The sequence below is a fragment of the Dreissena polymorpha genome, chromosome 7, assembly GCF_020536995.1.
Source record: "Dreissena polymorpha isolate Duluth1 chromosome 7, UMN_Dpol_1.0, whole genome shotgun sequence".
NCBI lineage: Eukaryota > Metazoa > Mollusca > Bivalvia > Myida > Dreissenidae > Dreissena > Dreissena polymorpha.
Window position 1 is genome coordinate 88,262,385 of NC_068361.1, and position 21,709 is coordinate 88,284,093.

Here is a 21,709-nt window from a genome sequence, read left to right on the forward strand (position 1 = left end):
GAGTACGAGTGGCTTGTACCAAAAACTGAGTTTTGTTTGATTGTTTTATAGGAAAATGAGGGGTGTAAGGAGAATTCAAGACGTACTTAGTCTTAATGCAAGAGAGAATACTCTGTTGAGAACTAATTTCTACAGATAATTCGTATTTCGCATCGTTCTGCTATCATTAAACTTTGATGTGGAGAAGCGCGAATTAAAATTGAAACAGGTGTATATTAGGGTCCTTGTTGTGATGATGCAGAAGAAAATGACATTCCTGTGTTGCCTGTTGTTACAACATGTTAAATGTTTAATGTATGATGGTGATATACGTAAATTCTTCACTAAAACCAACTATTTTACCCCGCCGTCATATTAAAATGAAAAATGTATTTAATTTTGTCAAACCTTACTGACCGGTCTTTTTTTGAACCAGCAATAACAATAAACAACGCAGATATTGTAAATTGTGTAAATTATGTAGAGTATTATATTTGTAACACGTGTTCTTACAAGTAAATTCTATTTACCTTTTCTATTATTGGTTTATCAGATTGACACTCTAACAACAAGACTAAAATGAAATTGATAATCTTTTAGTACCAAAAAAATAACTGGACATTGTGACTAAAATTAAATTGATAATCTTTTAGTACCAACAAAATAACTGGACATTGTGACTAAAATGAAATTGATAATCTTTTAGTACCAACAAAATAACTGGACATTGTGACTAAAATTCAAAACTTAACTCAACGGTCTTGAGTCTAGTAAGCTATGAAGGCATCATTGCTGGCACACATTCCTTCCGGGTCCTCACAAAATGCAGCCTCGGGCGCTTAATGACCTCATTAACTTCGAAATACACCTGCACGTAAAGTGAATAAATTACCTAATAAAAGTCATTGGTTTCTAATAATTATATATCGAAAAAGTGAACAGATAAGTATTACCAATATGTTTATTATTCAAGTTCGTTTGGAAAAAATCAGTCTTTTTGTGTTCATTTCTTATATCTTAAAGGATTTTTGTCAACATATTTTAGTAGTTTTGAAAAATGTCACTAAAATGATTACTAACAAATTAACATGTATAATGCGTCGATTAATCCTAACTTTTAAAAATGACAATACAAATATTGAATACAAATATTACATTTTCCGGGATTCGAACCGTGATCACTGTAAGCAAAAGCTTTAAAATGTATTTGTGCATCCGTATCACTATGTGGGGGCTCACGTCTAAAGCACCAATTAAAATCCTCATAAACGCGCAATGTAATGCTGATTTCGAATCATGATCATCCGTAAATGAGTAACATTTTTTTATACATTTTTTCGTCCTGAGAGGTAATTTGCTTGTTTAAACATAACGTGTTTAGGCTTAGAATAATATAACGGCGAGGCTTGCCGAGCCGTTATTTAATTCGTGCCAAGCTTGATATATTACAAAACGATATGACAGTAACCTGTTTTTCTGTTTATCATACCACATCTTCCTAAAAATCTTGAAAACAATCCATTTTTGTTTATATTTAAAATGTACGGATCCCCGCTGATTTTGACATACATGAAGCAACGGCCACAGGCAGCAGTATCATAAATTTGCCCCCGAACCCCCCCCCCCCCCCGGGACCCTAACCCCCCCCCCCCCGAACGTACCCCCAGGGGTTCCAGATTGTTAAATGTACACCTGTTACGTATGGTTTGACTTTTCAACAACGAATTTTGATAAAAATGCACAGTTTGAAAAAATAACCATCGCATAGGTATTATATATACATAGGTATTATATATAATACCTATACGAGGGTTATTTTTTCAAACTGCATTTTTTTGTCAATATTCGTTGTTTAAAAGTCAAACCATACACAAAAGGTGTACATTTAACAATCTGGAAACCCCGGGGTAAGCTGGGGGGGGGGGTAGGGGGCAAATTTATGATACTGCTGCCTGTGGCAACGGCGTTCGAAAAGCAGACACGAATACTTGCTTATTTTAAACATCGTATAGAGAAAAACAGTTGTTTGCACTTTGAATGGGAAGATTGCACCCGTTTTAATTATAAACGCCTTGAGTTGGAGATCAGGAATGGACTGCAGCGACAAATTTAATCGAAGAACACACTTCACCGAATAGTTTGGAGACGCCATTTTGGAGATGTGTATTGACAATTTGACATTGACATTTTGATGATGGTGTCAATATTGACATAAGCGTGTTAAATCGTTTGTTTAAATAGTTGAGGATAAGCAGACAGTTATAATTTGTCTTGACTCTCTGTGCAACACTTGCGAGGGCAATGACTATATCGATATTTAAGATTTATGACGTCCTTTCAATTCTGTAGTGCTGGCTGTGGTGATTTTTAAAAAAAAAGCGTTTTTGTGATTTATGGCTTCGAACTAGAATAAAATATAATATATGTACGTTCTTGGTATCAACTGATATAAGAACTCCCTGTTGACCATGATATAAACAATATGTCAGCCAACGTTATATCAGGCATAAACCGATGCGGTGGTATGATAAAATTTAATTGTATGTCGGTATCTTAAGGTCTCTTTGATGAGTGGCTATGTACATGGTGCTGTATATTTCAATTGAATTTTGGAGCATGTCATATACGTGTACATTGATTAAACGGAAATAAACAAACAAATATTATGTTAATTAAAACGTTTACATATTCACACATTATTGCTATATATACGGTGAGGTTAACACGTGCTTCTTAAGCTGATAATTCCATTTGTTCAATTTTGCTCTGCCTACCACAGACGCAATTACTTAATAGAATATGACCTCTGTAAGAACTTACGTTGTCATGGAATTGAATTGTGTTATTCGATTTTGTTTAAATATTTATATCGAATTTTAATTGTAATGCTTTTGTACTTGGGTTCAATTTGTGGCTGTGAATGCATGTACGCCGATCTGATAATTCATAATGACTTATAATAAATAATTAAATATCTATGTGTCCGTAGAGTAAACCTTGTGTACAATACTAATAGTGTTGGTTTGTATAATTCAGCCTTAAGTCATATGGCATAGAGCAAATGTCTCGCTATTTGGTCCCGGGTTATCAAAACATGTTTACGAATTACTCTTAACAGACCATCACTGAGTTTCTCACATACTGTGACATATCGATGCTCGATTTTTACGACCACGTCAATCATCGTGACTAAAATGTAAGTGTCTATACCTTTTTTCATATGTTTTTTTCTGGTTAAGGTAGTTATTTACCAAAACGTTAATTTAATTTAAATTTCGTTTGGACCCGTTCTAGAATTGTTTAGAATCCATTCATAGTTGAAAATTAAAATGTCTGAACACATTTGCATGATTCATTGTTGTGCAATCGTTCTATTAAACCAGTTCAAACGAGCACTTGTTGATGTATGTTTGCCGCCTAATTTTCAGCTGGTGAAAATAAAAAAAAAGTATGAACTACATGTATTATTAGTGCACAGTTTACCAAAATAAAATTGAATGTTTGACAATACAGCATAATAATAAAAAAACTCCAAGTATTAAATGTCTTACACTTCCTAATTACCAAATTTTCACATTTGAATGCAATCCGTGACTTTGCTTGGCTAACCACTGCTTTTTCAGGCGTGTTATGTTGGATGTACAAACTGCCGCAATTATTCTGACTGCAATCGCATTTAGTATACAGCGGTCGTCTGGTTCCCAGAGGTCTGTTCGCTATTACAAACAACCACAGGAACCATCTTCCAGTATCCAAGACGGGTGTTATGTTCGGTGCTCGGTCGAGCATACGGACATAGAAACTGCGGGTGTTAGGATAGCATCGAACGCATGCACGTGTACTAAGTTAGGAATTGAATGGCTACTTACAACTCCAGTGAATACAAACCCTGAATATCAATATTTAACGAAGACGGCGATGAAACACGAGTTCAATCCAGCGGTAAGAACTTTTTGCTTGTAATTGGCATACGTTTACATGGTACATTTTATTTGACCTTTATGATATTTTCTATTTATAGAAATATTTTTATGCTTTCAATTAATGTTATTACCCTCGTAAATAGGTGTGTAATGGTCGAGGGCAACACACTCAACGCCATACTTAGTTCGCAAGCATGTTTGCATTGTATGACACATTTTAAACATTTGATTATCGAAAAGGTTTACATTACAGAACAAACAATAGTTGTTAAACAAATAATTGACAATACATGACTTCTTAAGTCCCCATTCACAGATACTGCATAAGAGCTGCCAATATATACCTTATCTTTACTTTGGCGTTAAAGCCACACACCTTGAAATGAAATACATGTCAATCAATACATAAAGATGCAATTTGAAAGTGTGCAAAATTGTCATTACATCTATAGCCTAGTTAGCAAGTATTTTATTATTATTTTTTAATTTTACAACCGAAAGTAGGATTTCTTTACGTATTCGTCCATTTCGACAAACGCGAGTATTTTTAAGTTTTAAAGCGGGTATATACGATTTTTTATATGTGTTTAATTGTAATATATTGATAAAATATGTTACAATAACACAAAATAGGCAAGAAAAATTATACATTAAAGCCGAAAATCATAAAATGCAGCTAAGACAAATTAGCGCCCCGAGCCGATAGTGACGTACATATTTTCCTACAATAATCGAAGCATTCGTCTTTGTATTATAAACCGTTAAACTACGAGATGCACATCGTACATGTATGGTATACATGCTGGCGAATTCGGCTGTACAGCCGTTTTCAATTTCAGAATTAAATATCTGGCTTATTTCGCATTTTTTGACATATGTTCTTCTTAACTTTTATTTTAATTTATATTGAAATATATATATAATAAGTTTTTTTTACACAGTTTATATAAACTCATAAATATTTGACAAAATCGTATATACCCGCTTTAAAGCGCAAAAAAGACGGATTTCTACCTTGTAACCACCAGATATATTCTTATTGGCATAGATAAAATTAAATATATAGCCTAGTAAGCAAGTAATGTATTATTTTTCAAAAGATACCGCCTTTAAAACCGAAAGTAGGATATCTAGACGTATACGTCCATTTCGACAAACGCGATTATTTTTAAGTTTTAAAGCGCAAAAAGACGGATTTCTACATTGTTACCTCAAGATATATTCTAATTAGCAAAGATAAAACATGTTTCTTATTTATACTTAAATTTTCTATGCCATGTATTTCATTTCAAGGTGCGTGGCTTTAATCATTAAATTAAATTATTTTATTTCGTACATCGTAATGCAAGGGCAGGTTTGATGTAGCTACTGTAAGAGTGGGTCTAGTTTCGATCACTTTACAACAGTACATTAACATCTTGATCAAAACTTATATGAAATTTAAGGGTTCATTGGTATTTGCATGTCCCAATTATGATTAAAAAGGACAGTATTTTCAGACAGTTTAAAAATGATAACATCCAGAAAACAAGTATGTTATTAACTTATTGACATGTTTACATTCCCAATTTGTATGTTCTTTAGTTTCATAATTAGTTTGACGAAAGGTGCAGTTGGTTGCAGTGACATGTCCATTTTTGAAAAAACAATGAGTTTTACCTATGATGCAATTTTTAATTTTATATTGAAACCACTGTAAAATGGTATCTCGTATAATATGAAAAAGTATAGAAAAATATGTCGCCATTCATTTGTTTAAAAACTATAAAAAATAGTCGACAATTTATTTATACATACTCGCGAGCGCTCATTTTTTATGATTATATCGTACAATGGTTGTGTACCCTTTGTCGTGCAGTTTTGTTATTGCTTAATAATTTATTAATTTATAGCTGGAAAATATTAACTTGTACTTAACTTCCCAATTATTGTCAAAAGGTTTTGGGTTTTCTGAAGTACATGACATGAGCGTATGTTTTTGTTGTTAATACTGTGATTATTTAAATTTAGATACACCAATCCGTTCGGATTTATTTTTAGAAGGACATAGGTAACTACGAAGTACCAGTTCCTTTTAAAATGGCAGGTGTGCGTTTGTCTATATCGTTCGGGCCAATCGCAAGACTATCCGAGTAAGTATTAATAAGAATTGATTGTAATCGACCAATATTCAAACCACATTATGACCATAAGAAGTTAAACGAAGCAAAGCATAATTGAATTCATTGATCCACATGATTCGGATATATATGTAACTTCTTGGGGATTTGGGTTATATTTTGCGGTTGAAACACATATTACTCCTTCAAGAAGAATATATTTAACATGATATAATTGCAAGATAAAAGGCTTATACTAGTGGCCAATATATATTTACAATTTACCAATAAGAAATTATATTAATTAAGTAATCATTCAATACCAACAATAAATAACCTAGCCAATTTTGCACTGTACACAACATATAAAACAACAATCTACATCATGATATTGAAGTCAAGTCAAGTTATATTTATTTATAAAGTCGGGTAATCAAACATGATAACACAAGCTTTGAAGAGCTTTTAAAGCCGACTTACACATTACATGGCATGGTAACAAGCATGATATATAACACATTTAACAATTAAATATTGCTTTAAAAGACAAGAGGTAACTTAAAGTTACTATAAAAGACTAGTGTTTACATGCACTTAAAATATTAGACAAATTTAATACTACAGAGCTTAGTTATGAATAAATAAATATTGTACAAAGCATACAAACATGAAAGGTTAATCATTAAAATGAAAAGCAGTAAAAAAAGAAAATAAAGGAACCTAAAGCACATTTAACATAACAAGACACCACAATACATATAGGAACATATATTAAGCAAGATAGCAGCTAAAACAATAACATAGAATATTAAATTCACAAGCTATATAATATCATTAGGAAAAATCACAGCTTAAAAGATGTTGTAGAAATTTAAGAGTACACATAAAAAATAAAATCAAAGAACTCTGCGACTTTTTAAACAATATACGGCTCAAATTAACGTTATAGTCTTCATAAGATAGGGAACCTGATTAATTTACATTGCTTGCATACACATACACAAATATGTTAAACACATGAGAAGCAAAACATAAGGGTAAACATAAGGTAGCAAAACAGGGAGCATAAGCACTTAAGTTTACAAGATATTGACATTAACACATATCTAACCAAACAGAAATATAGTCAGGATACGTGCAAATCAATGCATGCACAGTCCAATTACAAGACGAAAAGAAAACAATAGGTAATTTCAGATAGAAATGATAAAAATATTTACATTCACTGCCGTCAACCGCAAGCCCGACATGCGTCTGTGTGCAACAAACATTCACTGCCGTCAACTGTCAGCCCGACATGCGTCCGTGTGCAACAAACGTTTGCGCTCAACTAAGACATATTGCGCGAGCAAATAATAAATCATAAAAAACACACCTCACAGTTAAGGCTATTTAAAAAGGTTAAACTCAACAATTTTTAATCCAGCCGTGTCACATATATGAATTTCAAACATGATATTTGAACGTGAAAGTAGCATATTCACTGTTCATGAAAGTTATATTTTTCGATACATTATAATGTATGAAAATGAAATAGTTTCACTGTATATTAAAGTATATATATCGTATTCATCAAATAATAACTGAGATGAATGATGTATCTACAATATCTTAGCGTAAACTTTCTACCTATGCTAAGTGATAAGGCTAGTTGAACCTCTATAAAGCTTTATATTAACCCATGGTTTAAACAGTTTAAGCTTAAATCCGATATTTGTCAACTTTGCCTAAGTGTTTCGTCATTTAACACTGCTTTGTGAGCAAAAAGTAAAACACGACTTTTGTTTTTTTTATATATTGCTATTGAAAAACCTTGGGCTTCAAAACTCTGTGGATATATTCGTGTTTGTAGATTGAGGATACACCTGATTAAAAACCAAAACAACAGACCTCTATACCTTGTTTTCGATTTCGAAACCAATAAAGCGTCAATAAGTTGCATGATTGGCGGTAACTGGTGTTTTGAATCTGGCGATAAAATTGAGACCACATTCGCGGGTGTCAAGACAAAGAACCATACCGTCAGCATAAACATCAGTAACACTGGTCTGATAAAGGTAAGTGTTGTTTGTTTATTTAAGCCTAAATTTCTTGAGATTTCATTTTTCGGCGTAGCTGTATACCCCAGCTGTTCACCTTAGCCTTACAGTTGTAAGCAACCAATCAATTTGAATATAAAATTTTCCGCCTGTAGGCCTGAAACTTTTCGCAGTTGGAAACGTGCAATCTACAAACAGATTTAACATTAACATTAATATGTTATTACATTGACTTTCTATTTTTTGGAAGTATATTGTATAAAAAGGGATACTAAAGGTCGTTTAGCAACGTTGTTAACTGCGTATTCAGAGTGCAATCATTTTATCTCATATGATAAAATTTGAGAAATAGAGAAGTTTCACACTCAGTTCTCGACATCAATACAGAGTGGTATGTGCCACTTTTTTAAGACGAATGTCAGCGCCAGAGAGTTTGTACTTGAAGGCTATGTTCTCATATTTGGTAATTAGTACGATATTGCATTCTGTGCACGCACAAATTTTAGATCATATAAGTATTGTTGTTCAATAATCTGATTTACGCTTTGACGAAACTATTTTAAATTGTTTTCGTTATTGACCGTTAAACACGTAAATGTTTAAAGCTCTTAACAAGCCGTTCGTTCCAGCAGTAGAATTGTTACCTCACTTTAATGCATTGCATTCCAACCCGCAAGGTATGAAGGAAAGTTTGAGGTCAGTTACAGATATCGTTATATAAACACTCGCGTAAACTATGTGCACTTGAAGTACATTTTGATCAGAAAGATACTAAATAAAGATATTCGGCGATATTATGATATGTCAATCATGGATTGTTAACTTGTTTTTAACAATTGCATGAAAAGGACCATTTTTTAATTAATTTGATAAGAAATACTTATCTATTTAGACTAATCTATTAAGCATGAGCACGTTGATTCGTAACACTATTTATAATGCAATCAAATAAGATTCGAATGTTGCCGGCTGACATTTATGCTTTCATTTATTTTCATGCTTCTTGTGTTTTTCTATTTTGTAAACATAGATATCTTAGTTATAATATATCTAATAAAGCGAAATAAGCCACGAAATCTGGCGCAACACCCTGTAATTGGCGTGTGATGCTGCTAAGAACTGCGCAGAAAACAGGCATTTGTTATTTTTTATCTCATAGATATAACGTTTGATTGTTAATAAACACCGACCACAATTTAACAATAAGCGCCGTATATATTTTTTAAAGATATTTCTTGTTACAATTTACCTGTATACAGAGAATAACCTGTTACTATCGATATCGCTTTGTACCATAGCATATAAGGCTAAAATAAAATAACGACGAAGCTTGTAAAGGCGTAGCTGTTTAACCTTGTTTTTCACCTTGGCCTTACCTTTGTCATGTTTGAACGCGACCAATAAATTTGACTATAAATTTTTTTTTGAAGTAAAAAACGTGCAATCTGCAAACAGTTTTCACATTTACATTCATATGTTGAATCGACTTTCTATTTTTGGAAAGTATAGTGTATGATAAGGGATACTACAGACCGTTAAGCAACGATTTTAACTGTTTTTTTTTTCAGCATGAAACATTGTATCTCTAATGCTAAGGCTTGAGAGATAGAGCAGTTTCACACTCAACTCTCGACATCAATATAGTTTCTGAGTGCCCCTTTATATTAAGAAGATTGTCAGTTTGTACTTACAGGCTGTGTTCTAATATTTAGTAATTACTACGATATTGCATTTTATGCACTCGTATAATTTAGAGCATATATGTATAAATGTTCAATAACCTTATATATGCTTTGACGTAAATATTGTAAATTATTTGCGAAATTGACAGTTAAACATATAAATGCATAATCCTTTAAACAATCCGTCGTTCCAGCAGTGGACTCATTACCTCACTGTAAAGCGTTACCTTTCAACCCGCAATGTATCAATGTCAGTTCACGGTCAGTAACATTTAAATCGTTATATAAACTCTATTGCGTATACGATGTGAAGTTGAAGTTTATTATGATCAGAAAGATATAAAATCAAGATATTCGGCGATAATATTATGGTATGTCAATCAAAGATTATACATGTTTTTTTTTAAACAATTGCATGATAAGTACCAGTTTTGATTAATTTAATTAAAAATATTCCACCATAAAGACCAATTTATTAAATGGAATGCCGAGCCAGCTCAACATTCGGTAATTTGAATGTTGGTCTAATGTCGAACGTCGAACGGCGAGCCAACTTCACGCACCTTATAACGTTTGATCTTTTATCAACACCGACCATAATCAACGCCGTATATCTTTTTTTAAAGATATTTCTTTTTTATTTTAATTTTCTCCGAGCGTGATGAAGTACTGAATTATAATGTGAAAACATGTTTTCTTATTTTCAAACATCTAGGCTTTCGTTGTTTGTTAATAAAATATGAAAATTATAAACGGAAGTAGGCTTGCTGCCGATATAACGGCAACAAGGCCTTCTTACAGCTAGGGCCCATCATAGTCGTTTAGTCCAGCTAATCAGTATTATACTTAATAATACATATCACCCCTTTTTACCCTTACCTAAACCTTAAAACTAAACCAGGTTTCATTACTTTTATGTGTTCCATTCAACTGATTACAACATGTTTTGCAACTCTCGTGTGACGGTATTTCTATAACAAACATAGATTTAATAAACTAAACTAAACAAGTATAGCATAGATTCTCGTAATTTACGGTATAACGATTTTGACGTGTTTTTGTTTCATTAATCACATTTTTGCACACAAAAAAATAAATAAGAGTCAAACGAATCGAAAACAGATAACGAATTTTTGTTTGTGATGAATGATTGGAAATTAAAAATCAGATTAAAATAAATTGCTCTGACCAGTCATTCTATTTTGTAAATCAATACGATTTGAACAGAATGGTTAGCTTTGGTTTTAATTGAATTAATATAACTGGACTGAAAAACATAACATAACTGTGAATATCGTTGTTTTGTATTGTTATAAAGCGACACTTCTCGCCTAAATTGATTTATGCTAAGAAGAGACTTTCCTGAAACGAAAAAAGTGTCATAAAAGCGGACAGTGTTGTCCCTTATTAGCCTGTGCGGACTGCACAGGCTAATCTGCGACGTTACTTTACCCACATGCATTAAAACCTCTTAAAACCCAAATTTATTATCCGATACGGATTTACATGTGCGTTTTTCCGATGCTTCTCTTGATTTATTTAGAAAATGTGTTTTGCATTTGTTCGTTGCTTTAAAGAGGGCTTTTTACTGTAAAAAACACGTCCGAATTGTTGACCTGAAAACGGATATGTTTAGTCATAGATAAAGCGTCCCACGAAACAGGTCATATATGCGCAATCTAGTGAATGCACATAAAAATATGGAAATCAAATTCAGTCATCAATTTTAGCGATGGAACAAAATGTATCACGTGTAATAACATACGGTAGAGCTGGGTCGGACGGGTATAATCAGTCTGCCAATATAACGGCCCAATTTAAGGTCTTTAGTCTAATAAAGAAATACAAATGTACAGGTCAAGCTAACAGAAATGAAAATTCTTAGTTTCCAAGTACACGATGTATATTTTTCCAACTTTAAATACTGTCAAATCATTTATATTCGTGTTTATGAACTTACTTTAAAAAAGACTTTTTCGTTAACATTAAACATCGTGGATTTATGATTTGAACAAGATTGCCGATTTAGCGTCGGTTATTTGATTCCCTTTTTACGTTAAATGCGTAGATCACTCAACCCACGAAATATACGAAAAATTAATGTCAAATAATATGAGCTGTGCTATGTGAAAGGAGGCTTTAATTCATGTGCGTAAAGTGTCGTCCCAGATTAACCTGTGCAGTTCGCACAGGCCAATTAGGGACGACGCTTTTTACTTTTAAAATATTTTTGTTTCAAGAAAGTATCTTCTTAGCAAAAATCAAATTAAAGCGGAAAGTGTCGTTCCTGATAAGCCTATGCGAACTTCACAGGCGAATCTGGGACGACACTTTACGCACATGAATTAAACCCCTCTTTCACAGAGCACGGCTTAAATTGATTTTACAGTATTTTACAGTATTACGTGATGTCTTTAAAATTTATATGGCTTAGCAATCATTGGACGTTAAAATGCGGTTGTCCATTTTAATGCAATACATTTTATCACCCCTAAACCAAAAAAGTGTTTAGGATTTAAATCCGCCATTGATAACTACAACCATAGCCTAATGTTTTTTTATGCAAATCTGTCAATATTTGGTGTTGAATTATTCCAGATTCAGATCAACGACGATCCGTTACCGCAGTACCGGAATCCGAGCATTGACCCTGCAGAAACACGGTCAATACGCATAATCTCTGACGTCGTCACACGGCTGTATAGCATTGATTTTCTGAAGCTATAGCTGTCACTGACATCGTCAATCGGCTACATAGCACTGAATTTCATGAACTGTGGTCTCATGAAATGACCATAAAGTACCATAGGCATGGTATAAACATTATTGATTATTTCGCATGTATTAATTGTCTATTATTTTATTTATCGCTTTGGCGACATGATCACGTATTCGTGAGTGATAAATACAGCTAATTTTATAGTTGAGACTTACAAAAAGGTGAAGGGTCAGTCTAAGCAACGATATGATGCCTTGTGTATTTTGTTATTAAATGTTCGAATTGGCAAAGCCAGATTAAAAAAAAACACTTGACACCGTTGCAAATGATTGCATATTTAAAACAATTAAATGCAAAAAAACGTGAAGTTTCATTACTGACCATGAATACAACAACATAAAAACGGTATTTTTTGTTTATTGAATTTCATTGACACATTATCTATTGTACCTCGTTGTGTGGTAACAGGGCTAAAAGTACAATTGTTTGTGCGTAATTGTCGTCACATATTAGCCTGTGCATTCCACACAGGCTAATCAGGAACGACACTTTTTATGCAGACTACATTTTTGTTAAACGGGACTATGTTTGAACGGAAATATCCATAATGCTAATCGTGGACGACACTTCATTGTATTTATGTATTGGACCGTGCTCTGTGAAAAGGGGGTTTAATGCACGTGCGTAAAGTGTCGTCCCAGATAAGCCTGTGAAGTCCGCACAGTCTTTTCAGGACGACATTTTCCGCTTTTATGATATTTTCGTTTAAAGAAAGTATCTTTTTAGTAAAAATGCAGTTTAGGCGAAAAGTGTCATCCCTGATTAGCTATTGCGAACTGCACAGGTTAATCTGGGACGACACTTTACGCACATTCATTAAACCCCCTTTTCACTAAGCACGACCCATAACAAAAAATATATAAACTAGCAAGGTTGGTTATATGTTTGTTTGCATACATATGCTCGACAAATATACAACGAATCCACGTATGTATAAAAAATAACAACTATATACATTTTCAAAAATCATTCCAGTAGATCGCAACAATTTCAAATAACGGTGAAAACATGCGTTTGAGCATCACGCAGCTGTATCAATAGGTCACCTGATATTAAGGCGGTTCACTTTAATTAGCGGTTCACTTTAATCAGCGGTTCACTTTAATTAGCGGTTCACTCTAATTAGCGGTTCACTTTAATTTAGTAAGTGTTAAAGCCTGACAGACCAACTTTCAGCGCCGGATTGATCCAAGGTCAGCTGCCAAACGTGATCATGACGTTCAAGGCCATGAGGCGTAAGTTGCAAATATGGAGTGTTTTCTTGACCTGGGCCTTGTGTCGAATATGTCTGATGGTTGGTTAATTGCGAGTAATTCTGGCTACTATCATGGTCGGAATGTGTCGTTTGTCTTGGTGATCTGGGAACACCGGACGTGTCTGATTTTGGCCCAGGGCTTCTCATGTGGGATTTGCTTTGGTTATCCGTGTGGCAACGTATTTCTTAAATAAAGAAAAATGTTTTGCGAACAGCCACATTTTCGAAAACAGATTGGTATAGTAGGTCCATGAAGAAGGTTAACGCTAAGTGTTTTCAGATTTACAAATGGACAAAAGGGACAATACATGGCATAACACATACCATGTTACAACGCACGAAGAAACACTCATGAAATTAAAAGAATACATGAAATACATGTACCTTGTAGAAGTTTGACCGAACAGGCAACAAGTCCCATCATTCCGACAATAGCTATACTTGCAATTGCCCAGCCTAGTTTGAAACAATAAAAACTGTTAACTTGTATTTAACCAATGTTCTATATACAGGACACAGGATCACGTGACAGTGTGGGGTTCACCCTTTTAACTTTAATGGATGTAAACACGACGTTAAGTGGTGCTTAATTTCAAATAAAGTTCTAACACATTTTTTCTCAAGAATTGCAAGTAGTGCATACAAGACAGATTTTTATGCTGCGGATGGCTATGTGAAATACATCATATTCAATATATTTGATACGCCTCTGTCCTGTCCAAAATTTGCTTTGAACCACACGGTTATGCTTCACGCAACGTGAAATGAATTCACCGATTTTAGTGGTATTCACGGTTTTATTCCCATACCTTGAGATATCGGCACAAACTGCAAGAAAAAATGTCTTTTATGCAGTGATAATGTTTGCAAATGTATTTAAATAAATTCAGATATTTGCAAAACTAGACTTCTGTAAGGTGTGATTATATTCTGTCCAGCCCATGTGATACCCCTGAAAACCCCGTTGATTTTGCACCCTGTATATTTATAATGTGCCGTGTACATGTCATAATGGTATACGAGATTAACAGGTTTATGTTCGGACGTATTACACTATAATAGATGAGAACATTGAGCGATCAAATTGCAATGTACTCGATTTTAAATTTTCTTATATTGCTTTGTAATGTTTATAACAATTCTATGTGTCTAGTAAAGTTTACACTTTTATGTTAGTGATTAATTCTGGGCTAAACGTTAGGGTCATAAAAGCCGTATAAAACACAATATGTTTTGCAAGGCCTGTTTCAAGGCGGTGACCTATGCTTAAATTAATTACTTGAGTAGAATAAAGACAAGCGTGATTGAATCAGAATTTCGCGCCTGATTGTGTATCTTGAGTTGTATGATTTCTATAAATTGAAATTTTGGTTTGCTACACAAAAACACTTCAGCCGCATCACCAAGGGAGGAAACCCTTATTTTACAATAAGGTGCTTTGTTTTATGGCAAGAAACCAATTGACAAAAAACACAACAACGAATACATTATACAAGAAAAAGATGCGCATAACAAACGGGCACACACGAAAACCGAGGACCATTCGCATGGGCGGTCATTGCAAATGTATTTGGGTTTTGAAAGGTTTAAAGAGCAAAAAAAACATTTGACAAATAATTATTCATTTTACATTTGAGTGAACATACAAATTAACTTAATACTTGTAATTTAAATCGGTAAACGCATGCTTTAGAAGAAGAAATATATGTTTTAATTTATAGAATCAACTTAAATAAACGCGTTCATTTGTTTTACATTAGTCGTGGACACTTAACAGTTTCGCTCAAGCTTGAGTAGAGACATTTAGGTCATATTGAATACATGTTGAAATAGCAGAAATGAAATGATTCATTGTAAACAATTATTTAATACTAGGACATGTTCACTATTATTCTGTGGTAAACACGTTTTCACCGAGCCGCGGGGGAAATACCGTACCACACTCGTATATACATAATGGGGAACAACTTGAAATAAGCCACTGCACAGTGAACAAGCAGTTGCTTCCCTTTGAACACAGGTTTGGACATAACGTTACTACATAATTATATGGAAGTACTTTAAACGTCTTTACATGTTTATTCTTCCAGAGTAGAATTAAATATCAATGTTTATTATTAATTTACACAAACGCGTTTCAAAACAAGTTGTGTGTTATAGGCAGGCTTTAAATTATATGTGTATTTGTTTTACAATTATATAGGCTGTTTGAGATGGCTTTCGCAAAACACCGGAAGCCAAAAAACGGCACCAGGAGCAAATAATCTCCGGAAATTGCAGACCATCGATATATTATGTCGTCATTTTATACCGATCATTTTTATCACTTTACCAGTAGTCTAGTTCAAGATTGACGGTATAGGAATCGAGAGTTACCGTATTCGAATACCGCTGGAATTTAATCTGCAGGCAATAATCAAAAGCTTGCTCCTCTCTATCCATGCGTTAGTCTGGATTACCTGCCCCTTTGTATACAATTCTATTTGTTTAAAATAGAAGCTGGGAACAAGACTATCCATGTGTATAAATGGGCAAATGTAAGGACATGCGCAAATGTACAGTGGCTGCATACTGAGCCGAGTGCAGACGGACGACGTTTATGCCATTGATAAGGGATTACTGTAAATTTTGGCTGGACTCACAATTATCAATATAAGACCATACATATGACCTTTTACCTTTAACTTTTAAATGAATTACATATACTGAGATATATTGTTGATATAATTGCTTAATTTCTTGGTACGTGTTGATTATAGCGACGCTTTTTTGCAATGACTAGTAATCTGGTACGCACACGCACATGCACTAAGCTTTCTTTTGATAGAGTACGGCTCAATTATTTGACATAATGTATTGTTTACATCATACATACCTGGGAATGGTGAGTCATCTGAAATAAATGAAAAATTTAAAACATCACTGACATCGAACGCCATAACTGATACTTAATTTTTATTCAACTATTTTAAACATGATTGTTAGTAATATAACCATATTTTTCATTACACTATATACGTTTTGTTAAAAAATAGTATTCAATAAAAAGTTAAATACTGTTAAATCTGTGCATCATAAACCCTTTGCATTCTGGGAAATTTGTCGTCTACTAAAATGTCGTCTGCAGAATTTCAATGAGCGCGGCCCAAATGGATATGAAAAGGCCTTTTTAATGTAATGCTTAACAAAATGGGTATTTTAAATATTTGTTTGACCAAAGAAATGGCAATACTGTTTTCTAAACAGTTTTTGTTAAACTGCGTCAGTTTAAATGCGGTGCATATTTTGCGCGTGTAAAGCTTCCCAATTCTAAACATTCAGTGGTCTATAAATATTTAACACGTTTGAATTTGCCTTTTTGGCTTAGCTGACAAGGTCAATCATATTTCATAATCTTGTTTGCGTTATGTACACAGAACATTTTCTGCTTATACTATTTTTTTATGTTAGTAAATTTAGTGAACGCACACTTTACATGAGCGTTTACTCAAGTAAGGTTACAAACATCCATACATTATATAATTGAACTGAATTTCGAACAGGATTTCTCATTGTTTGTCACGATTTATTTACATTATGTATTATTTAAATCATACATACCTGCCTGTGTTTCCTCCACAACTGGTGTTGCGTTCGTTCTTAGTAAAGGATATTGAGATTCTAAAATAAAACGGATACATAAGGTTTATTTGGATATGTCAACATAACAAAAAATGTGCTTTCAGCCTTATACATACTCAAAATCGACGAATATTTCGTAAAATTAAGTTATTAAAACATTAAAATCAGTGTTCTGTATAGCGGTAGCCAAAATTTCAACGCTAGATGTTGTCTGGTAACATAGATTTAACGAGATGCAAATGCTTTTTTTTAAATATTTTTTGTGTGACCATATATTCCGTGTCAATTTTCTGCGACGATATCCGAACATTTACGAGTGAACGCGAGATTGGCTCCAGGCAGCTTATGTGAACTACACCGTGCTTCAGACGTTGCTCGAAACCAATATCGCGTTTGCTCGTTAATGTTCGACAAAACACATCTATCGTTGAAATGATGGATTTTGCATTTATGAAAACTGATGTTTATGGGTTTACTTTATTTTACGCACTAATTTACGAAAAGTCGATTTTGAGTATTTATATGAATTTAACCCATTTATGCCCAGTGGACTCTACCATCCTTCTAAATTGGATCAATTTATTTACAAAATTAGGGTTGTCAAGTATATTTATTTCTATATTTAGAATAGTTCATAAAGAAATTCATTTAAGCAAACAGCGTAGACCCAGATGAGACGCCGCATCATGCGGCGTCTCATCTGGGTTTACGCTGTTTGCAATGTCCTTTTTTCAGGACGCTAGGCATGAATGGGTTAAGGTATGAAATTATTGCACCGAATAAAGAGTCACTCAATAAAGTAGCTAGTAGTAAATATCTGTCTTGCAATGTTTGCCCGTCAAGATATATTGGTATTGCAGTTCGGTTGAAAATATAGTTTGTTCTGTATCTCTCGGCTAGACTCAACCGTATGTATCACTCGATGTTTTTCTTGACAAAACACTTAATGGAGGAGATCCATAAAAAACGAGCGTCCGTTTCGCATTGTTACCGGTACACAGTTTTTATTTTAGTTTGTTATCGCGCTATGTAAATATCGTTAATCAGTTACTGACAATCTACACAGCAATATAAAAGCCGATTGCACGCCGTTGATTGTTAGCACATAGTGGTACAAATGTTTATTAACATTTATCATTAATAATTTAAGCAAACACGTAGAACACGTTATAAATTAAAACTGTTTCAATATTTCTTTAACGAACAAACAAAGTTTCCTGTACGTACTGCGGTTGTGAGAATCGATGGACATTAGCGATTTAAATTTTATTATATTTGGTCTCGTGTACAATTTTTAATCAATGAAACGTTTTCTTCGATTAATGAGGGAATTGCATTCGAGTAAATAATGAAATTCATCGCCAATATGAGTATTGGAGTTACATTAGCAACACTTTCGTTGATTCAATTTTGTCCATGCCAACCTCAAAACCTGTGCTAAGCTCTGTGTATTATCGAATTATTTAGGACACGTCCGCCCAAACTACGATAATTATGTCAACATCTAAATTAGATAGCAGTTCTTATATGAAGGTCATAAAAATAAATTCCCCTGCGTTGAAATGGTAAAGCATACGCTTTTTAATAGAATGGTCCCGGTTTAGATTCTCGACAAGAAAACTTTGTTAACCACATTTGTTGATATTATATATTTTGAGACTATTTAAAATAATACAGTGCTGTGTGATTTAATGACATACACGATAAAAAAGAGTGCTTAAATCCATTTATTGTCCAAAACAACATTTCTCCCTTTCTATTACATGATAGATATTCACGTATTTTAAAGCAAAAGATTAACCCTTTCAGTGCGGGAACCGAATTTTAAAGGCCTTTGCAAACAGTTTGGATCCAGATGAGACGCCACAGAACGTGGCGTCTCATCAGGATCCAGACTGTTTTCTTTTAAAAAAAATCGAAGAAAATGCTAATTTTAGAACTTCAGCAGACAACATTTTAGCAGACGACAAATTTCCCAGCATGCAAATGGTTAAGGCGAGTAATCCCTTTCTGATCTGTCTATAATCCATGTAAACATTGTTTGCAACGATTTGAGTTGATTGTGAAAATTCCATCACATTTCATGTTGAAAAATACGTTTGCACAACTAAACTTTTATATAAAAATACTGTTTAATCATAAATATCAATGCTTGGGTGAGAAATGTGATCTGGGCAATATGCAATTCATGTTTTTCCTACGTGTAAGCAGTTGATGATAATTGTATGTAAGTATGATATATTACATAAGTTTATGCTCACTCTAAAATTATCAAATGCTGCATGTCTATGGTATATGACTTTGTATAAACGGAAGTGTCTTTGCAAGTAAAGCTGGAACATAAAGTGTGTGCTTTAAAACGTTAATAATTAATATATTTCACTGAAGGAAACATCATAGAACATTTCTGACTAAAAGTGCTTTTTTCATTCTGCCGTTGTTTATTTTTTTTAATAACCCATAACTAGAGATTGTTATTTAAGGGATTTTTGAGAGGAGATAGCAACACTCGTGTGCTTTTATTATCTTTATTTTACTTGCAATACATATCTAATTTACTAAAATCATTTTATATTTAATGCAGTTATGAATAAATAAATACCTTATTAGTCTTGCTTGATCAATGTTTATTTTCAAAAGAGTGACATTTGAAATTAAAGTGTAATGAAAATCAGGACAAAAAAATGGATTTTCAATTTTGAAAGCCTACAAATTTGTATGTGTTTCGGCAATATTTTCTTAAAATTTGATTTTGGATGCATAATACCATAAACGTTGGCAATATACAAAAAAGAAAACAGTCAACAAAAATGTAGTATTACATTTCTTATACCTTAAATAATGCTTGTAAATTGGAGGCATTTTTCTTTAAACAAAATGTGAACTAGCCAACAGGATTATATTAATATATGCAGTCTAAAACATTTAAAACTAGATAAAAATGCGAAACAAAAACATCGGAGACATCCGATAATAAGTCTTCGTACTAATAAATATCAGTTGATTCCGAAAAAATGAAAAAAAAAAGTTCGATCAATATTAAACCGATTTAAATCGACTATTAAAATCATAAGAATGTTTTGGTAACAATATAAAGTAAGATAATATTACACATTTCCTCACAAATAAATAAATGAATATATGATACGATTTATAAATAAATTAAGTTGCATGACCTAACACACTAATGAGATTACTTGCTTATACTGCCTTTGTTAGCGTCGGATAAACCGACAAAATTAAAGAAATGTATTATTTAGTAAAATACAATAAAGTGCTGTTTATATTCTGTGGATATCTGATTACAATTAATGATCTACCATTTTACTGCTCCAGTTGTATTCAGTCGTTGCCTTCACGTGGAAAGTTAAATACCAAACAGTTGTATGTCAACGGTCAGGTGGATGTGAAACACGTGAACATATACATTATATACCGTTACCTTACAGACATAGCATACTAAGCCCACAATTTACACGAATTTGATTACTTTGCTGGATTAATGTTTCGAACAGATACGCGTGTTATACTTCGTTTCATAGAATGGACATTCATTTCTTGCACACGTAATTGGGAAACAACTAACCTGCGTGTTTTATCCAGAAAATAACAACAAAAACCCCAACCGACGTGGAAAAACCCATGTTTAACATGTGTGCGAAGCTACGAAATATCTTCAATATCGCAATATTGCACTTATCTTTTCTCGATCCTTCTATTTACTTTAAAAGCTGATTAAAACGATTTATAATCGTTTTGAGCGATTCTGACCTTGAGAACTTAAAGGGGTGTGTTATATCGTAATATTTTGATATTATTTGTCACGTTAAACTCGGGTACACACTGTCACTAAATGAAGTTACAGGATTGGATAATGGAGACAAACCATTTGAAATACAATCAAGAACTATTCTAAGAACTAAGAATGATTGTCTACGAAAACTAATTTAGAGCACGGTTGTGGATCTTGACAATACATGCAACTTCAAAATAGTGTTAGGGGTACAACTATGCTTATAGCAATGCAAGAGAGAAGTGAGAATTTCGATAAAAAAAAAAACTTATGAAAATTAAGCAAACCTAGGGAAGCCCTAACGGAACGTTTAAGGTTATTCTCATTTCTTATTAATTATTACTTATTTGCGTTTCGTAATTGATATTACGTTTTACGAGTTATCCTGTTTTTCTACCATTTTGAAACCCAGGGAAGTAGCTTACCAATCAAGACTGAAGTATATCGAAATGTGTTTGTGTTTGTTTGCGTAGGGTGTTGTATCTAAAATAGGAAAACCCTGGCGGGGCACTAATACTTTCTACCTGGTACCTATTTGT

The 21,709-nt window shown here is 33.3% G+C and overlaps 1 protein-coding gene and 1 long non-coding RNA gene across 5 annotated transcripts in view; one reads left to right on the top strand and one right to left on the bottom strand.

The window, feature by feature from the left end:
- LOC127840138 (uncharacterized) overlaps window positions 1-21,709 on the top strand; it is a 183,058-nt gene that overhangs the window by 112,646 nt on the left and 48,703 nt on the right. The window lies entirely within an intron of this gene.
- On the bottom strand, window positions 12,843-21,062 carry LOC127840137 (uncharacterized). Of its 2 annotated transcripts, XM_052368620.1 has the most exons (5): window positions 20,964-21,056; window positions 17,357-17,416; window positions 16,632-16,649; window positions 14,141-14,212; window positions 12,843-13,941 (listed from the first exon to the last, which is right to left on the bottom strand). In XM_052368620.1, the coding sequence occupies exons 1-5, from the start codon at window positions 21,028-21,030 to the stop codon at window positions 13,652-13,654; spliced, it is 507 nt and encodes a 168-aa protein (XP_052224580.1). In that variant the 5' UTR covers window positions 21,031-21,056; the 3' UTR covers window positions 12,843-13,651. The 2 variants fall into 2 exon arrangements, with proteins under 2 accessions (XP_052224580.1, XP_052224581.1); XM_052368621.1 differs by lacking the exon at window positions 14,141-14,212 and having other exon boundaries at window positions 20,964-21,062.

Excerpts from the sequence above, each read along its gene's own strand:
- LOC127840137 (XM_052368620.1), bottom strand. The coding sequence starts at position 21,030 with ATGTTAAACATGGGTTTTTCCACGTCGGTTGGGGTTTTTGTTGTTATT. Across the intron at positions 17,417-20,963 it reads TTTCTGGATAAAACACGCAG|AATCTCAATATCCTTTACTA; the intron begins GTTAGTTGTTTC and ends GTTTTATTTTAG. Across the intron at positions 13,942-14,140 it reads TTCGGTCAAACTTCTACAAG|AAATACGTTGCCACACGGAT; the intron begins GTACATGTATTT and ends TCTTTATTTAAG.